Source organism: Chrysemys picta, chromosome 4, assembly GCF_011386835.1.
Source record: "Chrysemys picta bellii isolate R12L10 chromosome 4, ASM1138683v2, whole genome shotgun sequence".
Lineage (NCBI taxonomy): Eukaryota > Metazoa > Chordata > Testudines > Emydidae > Chrysemys > Chrysemys picta.
The window spans coordinates 60,237,578-60,251,877 of record NC_088794.1 but is presented as its reverse complement, the minus strand read 5'-3'; the positions used below and the strand labels follow the sequence as shown (position 1 = coordinate 60,251,877).

General features: G+C 54.4%; 1 protein-coding gene across 1 annotated transcript in view; it reads right to left on the bottom strand.

The window, feature by feature from the left end:
- Nucleotides 1-14,300, bottom strand: part of TEAD3 (TEA domain transcription factor 3) — a 57,546-nt gene that overhangs the window by 26,612 nt on the left and 16,634 nt on the right. Inside the window, exon 2 of the mRNA XM_042861499.2 lies at nucleotides 5,627-5,881. Coding sequence (XP_042717433.1) covers nucleotides 5,627-5,881 — 255 coding nt within the window. The remainder of the gene's footprint in view (nucleotides 1-5,626; nucleotides 5,882-14,300) is intronic.

Here is a 14,300-nt window from a genome sequence, read left to right as displayed (position 1 = left end):
GCTCACAGCCTGGCCACCATTCAAATGCTAGAGGTTACCATAGGTCAAGGTTGCCCCCCTTCCGCTGCTTCCCTCGGCCTCTCTATGCCAGCGGCTGGGCGCTCAGTCCCTCTGCAATCAGAGCACCCCTACCCCTCAAGTACAGCGCCAGAGCTACAATGCTCCGGGATCCTCCTGGAGAATCCCATCTCTAATGCCTGCCTGGATAGATAGCCATGCTGGTGGGCTGGAGAAGCCCTCATCAAGGGAAGCTACAGAATGCCCCACCGTGTCCTGTCTAGGCCCATCAGCACAGTGGCATCCCCAAGGAAAGAACGCTACAGCAGGGGATTGCAAGTGTTTCAGGGCAGGGACTGCTTCATACTGCCTAGCACAATGCAGTCCCGGTCTCGGCTGAGACCTCTAGGCACTACTGTAATACAACTAACAAACAACGGCCATCAATACCGTAATGAGACTCATGTAAGCTGTTGGGAGGGGATGTTACTGCAGAAATCCTCAGAGAAGAAAATACTACTGGATGCTGTTGTGATGGTCCACGACGTTACTGGTTTCAATGGCAAGTCTGGGGCTAGTGCTATAGAATACTAGAGTATTCTCTTAGTGGGATACTGGAGTACCAGGAGGTAAGCAGGTTGGGCAGGAACAAAAGGAAATGGGGTAACAGTAGATGAACAGCACCCCCTTTGCCTAGATAAACCGTGGGGTAGGTGGGGTTCCCTGGCTCTGCTGGGATTAGTCTCCCTCTGGTCACGGCCGAGAGACCCTCTGGGGCTGTGTGGCCTGGAGAACCCGTGCCAGGTGTGAGCTAAGCCCTTCCCCCTGTGGGGAGGACCCCGGATTCTGCGCGGCCAATGACTCATTTGCTATTGCTTCCACTATTCCAGCATGGAGATCCTTGGCTTCTCCATGGGGTTTCTCATCAGGGGGCCGCACAGGGCGCTCATACAGGCTGGAAATAACACCCATGAAAGGGGTCAACAGCCCCACCAGACAAATTGGGGGCACAAACATAGGGATTCATTTAAGGCCATGCATATCATACACTTGAAGGCCAGAATGGGACCACCATGATCATCTACGCTGACTTTCTGCACATTGCAGGCCACAGAATCTCGCCCACCCCCTCCTGTAATAGACCCCCTCACCTCTGGCTGAGTTACTGAGGTCCTCACATCACGATTTAAAGATCAGAGGCAAGGGTCATGGTGATTTCAATCCCTCCTCTCCCAGAAGAACTAGGATTGGGGTAGGGAAGCTCAGAGCCTCTCCAAGTCATACTCCTGCAGGTGGACTTGGGTGCCCAAGGACTATGAGTTCGCCCAGCTATTCTGAGCCCCCTCCCAGACTAGATGCAGACCTGGGCCCACTGTATGTTCAGTTCAACAGACCCCTCCTTGCTCTCTCCTCTAGGAGGGAGACTAGGATGGTTCCCCGCAGCCCTGCCCCCAGTTCTAAACACTGCCTACAAAAGAGAGCGGGAGGGATTGGGTGAGGCAGAGAAAAACTGGCGGGCGGGGGGGGGGGGGGGGGCCACAGCGAGAGAAGAAGATGAAAATGAGTTTCTGTACCAAGTGTGGCAGCGTGGAAGATGAAAGCAGAATTAGGCTGCCGTCTCTTTAAGCAACTGCCAGATGTCTCCCAGGGGCTGGAAAAACCAGTTTGCACACTTGGGTTTGTTGAGTGGAGGCCAAGCTCCCTAGTGGCACTCCAACTATTCCCAGAGAAATCCAAAAAATGCACCCGCTTTGGAATCCCCACGCTCCCCAGCCTCCATCCCCGAGGCCCTGGGCTAGAAGGGCCCCTGCTGGGCGGCATGAGTGGGGAGCAGGGGTGCAAGGGCTGAAAGGTGGTGTAGTGAAGCACGTCCCTTTGGGTGGCCCCGAATCTTTGGAACAGGGGTGGGGAGAAGTCTTGCTTTGTTGCAGGAAGATCTGAGAACAGGGGGAGAGGCATGGAAAGCCAGTGAGACCAGTGCAAGGGGAGGGGAGCTGTTAATGGAATGGCCAATGCTTAGGGAAGAACTTAAAAAGACAAACTCGTGCAGTGTGCTGGCGACTGTCCCCCTCCCCAGAGGTGGCTGCATTTCATGGGTGCTCTGTGCCCAATTGGTCACGTGTTTTAGAGTCTTTTGCAACTAGAGAGAGACAGGTAAGGCATTACCAGCCGTCTTCAATTCCCTTCAGCTCAGTGCTGATTCCTGAGGGATTGGTGCAAAGACACGACTGGCCAGTTCTGATCGGGTGTAAGAGCTGTGCCCAGTTTCTCAGAATATAATCAATATATAACTATCCTAAATCCTTAGCCTTTCTCTCACATCCTCCCAGGATTCCAAAGTGCTTTACAGAGACGAACACATTAAGTGTAAGGTAGGTATTCTCCCTATTATTAGGATGGGGAAACCGAGGCAGAGTTGGTGGCAGTGCTGGGAACAGAACCCAGATCTCCTGAAGTCTAATCTTGCACTTTAACCACTATTAGACAGTGTACACCTCCACCTCCATGAGTCATCCTCTGAGGTCATAACGCAGTGTTTATAATATGACAGTCCATCCCCATGGAGACAGGTCTGAGGTCACAAACACAGAGTTGTGACATCACAGGAGGATTCAGCCCGGAGCAGAGGCGGAGGAGACAACATATGTTTACACACAGCCCAAGTCACTAGCAGCGAGGGAGGCAGAAAGCCCAGAACAGTTTGAGGGGGTTTAAACCTCTATTGTCCATTTCATTAGAAAGGCCCCGCTCCAGCAGCATATCCCTCCTCTCGCATTGCACTGAAATACTGGTGCCATTCTCACCAGCTCCCTGGGTTTCCTTGGAGGTTTTTCATCCAAGCACTGAGCAAGCCCAACCTTGTGCTGAGCTGTTGGGACTTGAGAGATCTCAGCAGAGGATGCCGGAAATGGGGTCGGACTTCCTTATAGTGCTGGAGAAGAGTCCTGGACTGACAGCCCTAAAGACTGACACCCCCGAGCAGGTAGAGAACAGCCAGCAGCAGGGCAGGTGCGTCCCGCGTCTGCATTGGAAGGACCCCCTCAAGGGGAGGCGAGTTTCAATGGCCTCGCTGCTGACAACACCCGCGAAGGTGCCAATTGAGATGGTGAAGTGTTGATGTGGACAACTGACCTGCCAGGAACTGGGCTGAGAGTCACCCAAATCACCGCACAAAGAGACCCCCCACCCGCCACCGACTTGGGCTGAACTCTAACTGCCAGCCTGTCCTCGGCGCAGACTCACTCTCGACTCAGGCAAGCACTTGTCTAGCTTGTCACGCCAACAAAGCTATGGAAACTGGAGCGTGGGCACCGCATCCTAAACCACTGAACCGTCAATGGGTGGAGGCAGGTTCCTGTATCAACGAGGCTTCCTGCTTCCAGCTGAAGATGCTGAATGCACTGACTTGGGCCACACTTGCCTATCTTGTCACGCCAATAACGTATTTAAAGTTGAATCCAAGAGGCGACGGGCCCCAGTCTCCCAGAGCCATCAATGGGTGGAATCATAGAACATCAGGGTTGGAAGGGACCTCAAGAGGTCATCTAGTCCAACCCCCTGCTCAAAGCAGGACCAATTCCCAACTAAATCATCCCAGCCAGGGCTTTGTCAAGCCGGGCCTTAAAAACCTCCAAGGAAGGAGACTCCACCACCTCCCTAGGTAACGCATTCCAGTGTTTCACCACCCTCCTAGTGAAATAGTTTTTCCTAATATCCAACCTGGACCTCCCCCACTGCAACTTGAGACCATTGCTCCTTGTTCTGTCATCTGCCACCACTGAGAACAGCCGAGGTCCATCCTCTTTGGAACCCCCCTACAGGTAGTTGAAGGCTGCTATCAAATCCCCCCTCATTCTTCTCCTCGGGAGACTAAACAATCCCAGTTCCCTCAGCCTCTCCTCATAAGTCATGTGCTCCAGACCCCTAATCATTTTTGTTGCCCTCCGTTGGACTCTTTCCAATTTTTCCACATCCTTTTTGTAGTGTGGGGCCCAAAACTGGACACAGTATTCCAGATGAGGCCTCACCAATGTCGAATAAAGGGGTACAGACTTCCCTTGGCCAGACTCTGCATTGACAAGGTGACCCTGTTCTAGTGGGAGACACCAGGCCAAATCCATGACTCTGTTGGATGAATGTGGCCTGTTGGGTTGGAAATGGAAGTGGAGGAGCTTCTGATGGAGACATGGGGCAAGGAGAGGACTCTGGGAATGTAGTTAGCTCCTCTCAGATGGGGCCCCCAAAAATTCAGAGCTGGGGAAACCATCGACACGGGGGGAACTTTGAGGCCAAGCCGCGGTTTGAAAACACAAATCCAGAGGCAGTGCCGAGGGAGCCTTGGAAGCAGAAGGAAGTGTCTTGTTTGTGACCTGCACGAGAGGCCAGACACACCAGCTTTCACGCCCAGCCCCAGGCGTGTGGACTCCCTGTGCAGAGCCTCTCTCTGGCTGCAACTTCACCAAACCAGTCAGTCAGGCAAAGCAGAGAGAGGGAGGGAGCGAAAAAAAGAGGGAGGGAGCGAGAGAAGGGAGAGATGTCACAGAGGGAGGGACAGAGACTGGGGGAGTGCAAGGGATCCTCAGCATGGGGAACAGAGTTCAACACTACTTGACAGGCCTGAGCCATTACAAGATGGCCACCACCTCTGCCCCAGTTTGGCTTCCCTTTCAGTGCTCCCCACAGGCCAGTAGGGACACGGCCCAGATACTGTGGTTGAGATATTAGGTTAGTGCCCCTGGTGCAGACAGCAAGGGCCAAGCCTTGGAAAGTGACGGGGCAGAGGGGAAGACACCGCTCATACAAAGAGCTCCTAATGCCTCCGTGTCAGAGAAGTCCAGGCTTGGGGCACCTGAGGGATGAGCCTGGAGGAGCAATACCCCTTCAGAAACTCACTTTTACCTTCTCTCTCTCTCTGCCACCCTCCACTCCCCTTGCCAGCCAGCAGTCACCCAGATGAGGTCAGAACGCGGGGGCTGACACAGGCTGATTTCAATCATCCACTGGATGTGAGAGACCGAAAGTCAGAGCCTCAGGTGCTGCAGAACCCACCCGCCCGCCACAGCTCTCCCAAGGTACCTCAGTCCTGACCCACCCCCGCATCCCCAGCTGCTCCAGCAATAGGCTCCCAACGCAGCTCTGCCGATTGACCTCAATCCTGACGCAACTTGCTCTGCTAGTCAAGGTCTGGGCTCCCCCCATGTTTGCACCTCAATCCTGAGCCCCCAGCTACTACCATCTTGGGCATCCCTAATCCCCACTTGGACTCTCACATAACACTTCCGTCAGGCTCCACCTGCTCTGTGAGGAAAGAGAGGACTTTCATCTCCAGAGCCAACCACCTAGCACTGGCAGCAAACCCAAGGAAATTCCCTGCTCTACCCCTGAATTGGAGTCAGAGACAAAACATAATAACCAAAGGGATGTATTCTCAATTTAATTGGACTTTGCAGTGGGAATGCAGGGGCAGCGTTTGGTTCTAAGGGAGGTGTGAGCTGCTCTTATTCATCTTAACTGGACGTTCACTCTGAAACATAATGATGGATATTTGAATAGGCACACAGACCCTGCAGTGTCTGTTGGGTCAAGCCTGGATCCCTTCTAAAACCAAGTGCGGCCTGGTCTCACTCACCATACATCTTGCCTTCGTCTGAGAGGATGATTTTCCGCCGGCCGCAGGGGGGGTAGATCGCCAGTGCCTCCTGGAAGCTCTGCTCGATGTCTGGACTCCACACCCCCTCGGCATCATTGTCCAGACTCTTGTCCATTCCCTCCTGTCCATCTTCCTGCCCCTCCCCGGGGCTGCCGCTGGCGTTCCAGCTGTTGGACGCTATTGTGATGGCTGCTCTGGGCTCCGACACTGAGCCCCAAATGGCAACTCGACAACCTGAGGGGACAAAGCAAAGGTCAGTGATGGACGTCTCCTGACATCCTGCCCCCAGCTGTATGCACTAGAGTACACTGCCTCCGACCAGCCAAAGAAGAGCAGGAGGACACAGGGGCTGGGAGGGGAAGTTCCTCCTCTGCTAAGGATAATGTATTCACGTCAGGTGAGACAAAGGGGTTCTAGAGCTGGCAGCAATGCCCCTATAGAAACTATTGGAGCCAGAGATGGGTCTGAGGTACATTACAGTGCAGCCCCCAGAAACCTCCAGCCCCGAAACGCAACCACGTCCCCTGCCCCAGATCATAGCCTTGCCCTCCAGGAACCTCCAGCCCTGACCCTGCATCCCTCTTCTATCCGTATCAAGAGAGGAGAGCAAGGCTTTACCGGGCAATTATCGGCTCATCAGGCAAGAACCAGCTGCCAAGTTACTGGCTCTCAAGGGGTAATTGCACATGGCAGGGAGGGGCTCTCTGCCACCTTGAATGCAAAGACAGAAAATAATAGAGATGGAATACGGCAGTGGTTCTCAAACTTTCGTACTGGTGACCCCTTTCACACAGCAAGCCTCTGAGTGCAACCCCCCCTTATTAATTAAAAACATGTTTTCATATATTTAACACCATTATAAATGCTGGATGCAAAGCGGGGCTTGGGGTTCAGGCTGACAGCTCGCGACCCCCCATGTAATAACCTCACGACCCCGTGAGGGGTCTCGACCCCCAGTTTGAAAACTCCTGGAATACAGGCTGGTACAGGGGTTCGCAAACTTTTTTTTGCTGGGATCCCCCTTGAAAATATTTCAGGCTGTGATGACCCATACCATGCCACCCTTACTTCTGCGCTGCTGCTGGCGGTGGCGCTGCCTTCAGAGCTGGGCACCTGGCCAGCAGCCGCCGCTCTCGCAACCCCCTTTTGGGTTGGGACCCCCAGCATGAGAAACGCTGGGCTGCTACATGCTGGGCATTAGAGAGGTGGGTATCGCTCCACTGCGGCCCCCTGCTAGTTACATGACCACCCCGCTCCTCGCAGGCCGTGCCACTGCCTCAGAGCTCCCCGGCCTGCTGCGTTTTGGCGTAGTCGTGCCTCAGTGCAGGGATGAAGCACAGGCAATGCGGGGGGGGGCAGAGGGGGGGACTCAGCGTGGTGTCACTGCCCCCCACAGAACAACACAGAGCCTGTGTCAGCACTAGGCTCCCTTGCTGTGCAGAGCATGAAAGCCCTGTTGGGGAACCCCTCGGGGCTCAAAGCCCAGCCTCGCCAGCAAAACCCTCTGGGGCCAAACTCTGCCCCCGCCAAAGACTAAACTCCCCAGTGGCTTCAATGGGAAGAGTTGGACGTGAAGTGTAGACAGGAGCAGGGTTTGAAATCCCCAGGAGGGATTTTTGGCGGCACCCAGGAGATTTGGATGCCCAATTCCTCTTGATATGAATGGGGGCCAGGTGCCCGGATCCCAGCTCCGAAAGCCTCAGCCCCCCGTCTTGCTTTGGGACTCTGGTTCAACGTGTCTATTTGGACAAGCCTGACCCTCCCCCGCCCCCTGAAAGGTGTTGTGTGTAGGGCGCAAAGCACTCATGGGGGCCCCCCAGGGGAAGCTCTGCTCCCCGGACAGGTTCTGCCAGACAGGCCTCAAACCAGCGCCTGCGACTTCACCTCCCCTCTCGCTCCCCCCTTTCCTGCCCAGCTCCCAGAGCAGGCTCGGTGTTTTGCAATAACATGTTTGGTGGCAGCTGCTGCTGGTGGGGAGCTGAGAACAGAGGTGTCTCCTTCAGCTAGAGGCTTCCCGGAGGGGCTGGGAGAGCATGCGAGAGGTCTCCAGTACAGACATCTCCTTTTAAAGGAACTGCAGCAAGCTGCTGGTTCAAGTGCGCAGGGATTTCTTTTTTTTTTTTTAAAGTAACTTTTTTTTCTGTCTCTCCCCGAGCCCCGTGATGTCACCCAGTCTCTCCCGCTGCTCCCCCCTCCCCGTCCTCCACCCGCACACACCCCTTCTTTGGGAGCAGTGTGGCCAAATAAGGAGAACAGAATTGGAGCAGTTAGCCAAAGAGAAGGGGGAGGGATGGAGAGAGAGGCTGCTGCGGCTGTTGTGTAGCTTCCCGGCTCCCCAAACACACACACACACACACACACACACGGTTGTGAGTGCTGCACTGGGACGGGGCGTGGGGACAGGGTTTTTTTGGGGAGCATGGGTGTGCAAGAGCTTGCAAGGGGAGCATAGGTGCAGGCAAGAGCTTGTTAGCTCAGGAGGCAAAGGGGAGCAGGGTCGAGGAGCCGCTGCTGGAGAAGGCGAATGGGGTAAAGAGCAGCAGGGTAACGGCTGAACGCCTGCTAGAGACAGACACCCACGTTTCTGCACAGGGCCAGGACGCAGCAGAAATTTCCTCTTCTTGCAGCACATGGAGAGAACACCCTCCACCCTCCCCTGGAGACACCATGCTTCCTCCCACCCCAGGGGACACAGGAACCCCTGTGTCTGAGCACACCCCACTGCAGCACTGGGGGGAGGGGGTACACTGAAGCTTTCTGCTCAACTACTGCAGAATATCGCAGGAGGGTCCTAGAAGGGAGGAAATGAGGTTTGGAAGGGATGTGAACCCCCTTGCTTCATGGCATGGCCACTCCCTACTGGGGGTCAGGAGGAAGCTGTCTCTGGGAGCAGGATGTCCTTGTAACTGCAGAACCTTCCTCTGAGCCAGCTGGGACTGGTCCCTCTCGGAGACAGGATGCTGGGCTGAACAGATCCTGGGCTGATCCAGTGTGGCAAGCCCTGTGTTCCCAGGAGATCCCACCCAGGAGGCTCTAACCAGGGGTTTGGAACCCAGTCTCCAGCCAGCCACTACTGTTAATATGATAGTAGCTGCTGAAGGCCCCAAGCAGAATGGGGACACTGTGGCGCTAGGTGCTGTACAAACACACATGCAGACCTCAGGCCTGTGTTAGTGCCCAGGTCTCCCATCCCTGCTTTCGGCTGAATTAGTATCCACACATGTCTTCTCCTGCTGACCCCACTAGTGGGGAAACCTCAGAGATCACCTGAGCTTTCCTTCCTGGCAGGTGACGACACAGTCAAAGCTCTGAGGATTTGGGGCTGGGAGGGGGTCGGGGGAGAGAGAAGAAGATATTGCTTCCCTGCCCCACCCAGTTGGGGACAGAGAGGAAGAACCAAGAGTGGCCTGGCCACGGTGCGAGTGGCAGCCACTGGGAAAACGGTGTCTTGCCAAGCCAAGAAATTCCATTTCCTGGAGGGAGGGTGCAGGCGAGCGGCGAGTCATGACTTTGACGTACAGTGCAAGAGATGATGAATCCAAGGCTCCACCCAGCCCTTACAAAACAGCGACCACAATAACAATTGGGAAACCAGACATGCTGGGCTTCCTTTGGAGGTGTGGGGCTGCCTAACCTGATCGGGGTGGGGGAGGGAGGCTGGAGAGAAACATGTCACCTTCCTTCTTTTACATCAGCTTGTCCTTGGGGAAGGCAGAGGGATTCCTTCCCTCAAAATCAGGGCCATGGCCTGCTCCTCTCCCAAATCCAGGAGGTCAGTGAGTTCTGTAGGTCCCTTGTATCAGTTCTCCAGTAATGTCAGGGGCCTCGCAGTATCAAACTCAGCTCTCGCAGCTTAGTTTGCCATCTTTATCAGCCCCCCCAGTGTGGCCAGGAGATTGGCTGACATTTGCAAGCAAGCTCTCCAGAGGGCATGAGGAGCTGAAGGCTGTCACAAAGAGCTGGGGTGAGATTTTCCCTCAAGGTGCAGAAAGGTCTCAGATTTGACCAAGATGCCAGACCAAGACCAAAACTTCTTGAGTGTTAACGTCCCCATTTCTCAGGCAGGTCCCTCCAATGGCGACCCTCTTTCCTGGAGCTCATCCAAGCCTCCCACTGTCTCTTTGAGTGCGTACAAAATGATGACCTCACCGCTCAGAATGGAGAAGATACCTTCTCCAGAACCAACATTCTAGGGGAGTTCTCATTCTCCCAGAAGCTTCAGAAAATTTTAGCACAGCCCATGAGAACTACCTACTTCCATCACCACTCCCCATGGGGATATATTCATCCACTGTCCACCTTCCTACCGTCTCTCTCATCTGCTGCTTCTCTCACTTTCCCCTCCCTTCCTCAACCTTCAGGTTCCCTCTTAAGTAACCCACCAAACTTCCCCCTCACAACACAGACACAGAGCCAAAAGCTTAAGTAAGGGGGAGGCGGGGAAGGCTGAGGAGCACAGCTCCCCCATCTCCGCTCTAAGCAGAGAGGAGCTCCTGTTTCTATCTACTTTAATCACTGCGTTGGGCTGGATACTCACCAATGTGGTGCGACCACTTTGCGCTGTACCACTAGTGGACTCTGACACTAATGTGGCATGACCAGCCCATCATAGAGGGATCCCCTGGCAGCACAGAGCCTGTGAAGAACAACTCTCCCCTGCTGGTATTGGTGTAGCAGAGATAGAGGGCATGACCAAAGGAAAGGGCGTGTGACCTAGATATGCCAATCACCAGCTGTGGGGGATCAAATTTGTGCCCCGGGCAGCCAGTGAGAGTCCGAGCAGCCTTCAGGAACCAGCCCTAAACAAAGACCACATCAGGATTTGGGGGTCAAGGTGCAAAGGGGGGCTTTAAGGACATTGTAGTGCAGGAACACACATGTGCACAAATACACACCTCCTGACCTGCACTCTCGGCAGAACAGCTGTCCCTCCCCAGGACCTGTAGGGGAAGAGTGCCCAGGACTGGAAAAGCAGGGATGGTGCAGGTCAGAGCTGGTACGTACAGCAATGCCAGCAGGATACCTGGGCTCCAAGGGCTGTCTATATCTAGTTCATCAGTGCCAGCTGTTTATTTGTTAGGCTCATCACAGTCTCTCTCCCCCAGTATTTTATTTTATTTTGAGAGCACATTTTCTTGCCTGCCTTCATCTCACTTTGGCTCCACACCTGTTCTCGTAGCCGCTCCTTAAAAATCCAGGTAAAAATAAGGACACGATACATGGCACCACAAATTCCATCCCCAAACTCCAAACCCCCGTCGGCACACACGAAGCAATACACATGGAGCTGGTAGGTTCCAATCTCACACATGTGGACTCCATAGATGCAGCAGCGGAGGGAGGGAATGCTTGAGTTTGGGGGAGAATAAGCATGGGGGAAATGGAGGCAAGCAGAGAGTGTGATCTTACAAACACCAGGGTGACTGTAATGGAGAGAGTTCTGCTTTATAAGAGGAAAACTGGGCCCACAGAGATGGAAGGGGCCTATTTAGCTTGAGTCCACACCCCTGTACAAGGGCAGAATACGACAACACAAGAGATGCTGCATCAAATATTAAAGCAATGATGTCCTTGATCTCGGGTTGCTCAGGAGTCACAGGTTGGGAGGGAAACACGGATGCAGATAGGAGCTATAGTGTTTGTCATGGACCCAGGTCCTCGGCGGGGAAAAACTGATGTAGCTCCGGTGACTTCAACAGAGCTACATGGATTTACACCAGCTCAGGGTCTGGCCTCAGGAGACAGGTGTAGCGAAGGCTATTCCTGATGGTGGGGTCAGCTTCTGCCGGCTTTACAGAGAGAGGGGAGAGGTGGGGACAGGAATGAAGGCCAGTGTTTGAGGAGCATTAGCAACATGCTGCAGGACTGGGAGGCAGGAGGATGGAGGGTGAAAAATCCAAGGATGAGGTTGGAAGCTAGGAGGGGAGCGTTGTCCTGGAGATTCTGTAACATGAAGGAAGACAAGGACTGCCAAGGATGGGCTGGCATGCCCCTATTTACAGGCAAGGGCAAGGTTACAACACGATACAGAATGAGATGATCTCACAGGCTCCCAAATACATGTCTCACTTTTAGCCTGGGGAACTCATTGCCAGGGGATGTTGTGAAGGCCAAAACTATAACAGGGTTCAAAAAAGAACTAGATAAGTTCCTGGAGGATTGGTCCATCAATGGCTATTAGCCAAGATGGGCAGGGATGCAACCCCATGCTCTGAATGTCCTTAGCCTCTTGTTTGCCAGAAGCTGGGCGTGGACCACAGGAGATGGATAACTATAATTGCCCTGTTCTCCTCATTCCCTCTGAAGCGCCTGGCATTGGCCACTGTTGGAAGACAGGACACTGGGCTAGATGGACCATTGGTCTGACCCAGGATGGACATTCTGATGTTAAGCTGACACATGCTCAGGTTTGTTTCAAAGTGCACTGGAGACCCTCCCCTGCACACCCTGCTTGCACCTAGGGTGACCAGATGTCCCGATTTTATAGGGACAGTCCCGATTTTTGGGTCTTTTTCTTATATAGGCTCCTATTACCCCCCACTCCCGTCCTGATTTTTCACACTTGCTGTCTGGTCACCCTACTTGCACCAGAAGCCCCAGACACCAGAGACAGACCATCACAGTTCCTGCCTAGCAGCCAGTGCAGGGTGGCTCCTGGTTATCCAGCGTTTTGTCCAGGCTGCTTTTTAACCATCCCAAGCAGTGGTGTATTCACCCCTTCCCCAGAGAGCCTGTTCCACTTCCTGATAGAGATCACAGCCAGGCAGGCTGTCCTGACATTCAGCCTACGTTCTCCTTTCCTTATTTCCACCTTCTTACTCCCCTCTAAACAACCCATGACCCTTCTTGGGAATTACACCCTGCAGACACTTTAGAAAAGGTATTTCAAGCCCTTTCCTCACCACTAATTCAAGCTATGCATTTACACTCTCCTTCTGCAAGGATCCTGCCTGCCCCTCCACTGCTGGTGCTGCCCTCCTCTGCAGTGACATCAGGGCTGAGAGCAGCCTGGCACAGGTGGGGGGGTATGGCTCAGCCAGACCCTGAGTGTCTCCGGACACTGCTGTCGGGGAGAGATCTCCCAAGAAGCCTCTGCACCTAGCATCTTACTGCAGCAGAACTGGAAGGAGGATTCTCACCTGAAGCGAAGGTTAGAGGAGAAGGTTCCTGCATTCTGGAATTAACTAGGAGGAGAGGCAGAAGCATTGGGAACAACAGAGTCTAGCTCCCATCCTGGTCTTGGGGTCTCCCCAGCTCTGTGCCACAGCACTGGAGCACACTCAGGGTTGCAATCAGGAAAGTGCCTCCTGCTGCTGGGGAGAGAAGAAGGGAAGCTAGCTAGGACGTATTGGAGCAGGGATGGAAGCAGGATCTGCTACAGGAGAGTTGGGAAGGCAGGAGGCTCTGTTGACATAGGGGGTAGGAAGGGACAGCTGCCCTGTGAACTGGTTCAGCTCCTATCTTAGTGTCTCACTGTGGGCCCACCAGTTTGGCTGGTGCTGGGTCTGTCCTTGCTGGGCCCAAAGGGGAGCTCGTCTTTCCCCGGGCCCCCCGCATTTAAAAAGGATAAAAGTTCACAGACAAGCCCAGACAGGAGGCTGCTGGCTGGGAGCTAGTGCAGCAAGCTGCACCTCTCACCTGAAAGACAAAAAGTTTCAGCTTACAGCCTGGGCGTGACCTCCCCTGGTGCAGAATCCGCTCCTGCTAACAAGAAAGCAGGGGGGGGGGGGGGGGGAGGGAATCCAAGGCTGCATGTTCCACTCCGGATTTCCCCCTGCGGGGAGTTTCAGGCAAGAGCTCACACCCACCTGCTGCTCTCTGCTGAGGCGATGGAGGGGAGGGAGATCACTCCAGAGCAGCAGCCCTGCAGTTAGAAAGGGTCTCACACCAACAGGGTGCAGGGGCCCCCGATGTAGGGTGGGGAGGGGAGAAGGAGCAGAGAGGAGAAACTGGCTTCCCTGCTCTGTGCCAAACCTGTTCACGTGGCTTCAAACACACAAACACATGGCTTTGTTGTCTAAGCACCATGTTCACCACCCCTAGGCCTGCAGAGTTCCATGCAGCTGACATGAGGTCCTGCCTGGAGAGGATTGCCCCAACACTCACCATTGTGCAGGGCCAGCCATTTTCCTCCCCAGAGGTGGCTGCATTTTGGGGCTGCGTATACATTGTCATATGTCCCTGTGGGATCCTTGAGGACAAGAGGCACCACACAAATGTAAATGACCATCAAGTGAAATAGGGATAGCTGGGATCAGCCCTTGCAGTAACCCACAGGATGGGAGAGGAACAGGAGAGAGAGATGGAAGGGAAGCCCTGTGGAGCGTGTATTATACTGCCACAACCTCCTATGGGGAGAATTCTACCACATCCCCTAAGGGAGACGTTCACCACAGCAGGTGAAGCAGCCAAACGGCAGGGCTGGCCCAGCCTGGCCACGCTCACACACCTGAGTAAGGAGCTGTACAAAGGGCCAGAGAAAGAGAAGGTCACCGTGACCTTCGGGAAGGCAGAGAGATTCACTCCCCCGCCTCGCCAAGTGGCTCCCCATTCCCAGCCCCAGAGACAAGCCAAGGCCAGTGGGCAGCGTTCAGTTACCAGAGCGTCCGGGAGGTTTCACAGCTCAGCGGGGCAAGCTCCCACCAACGCTGCC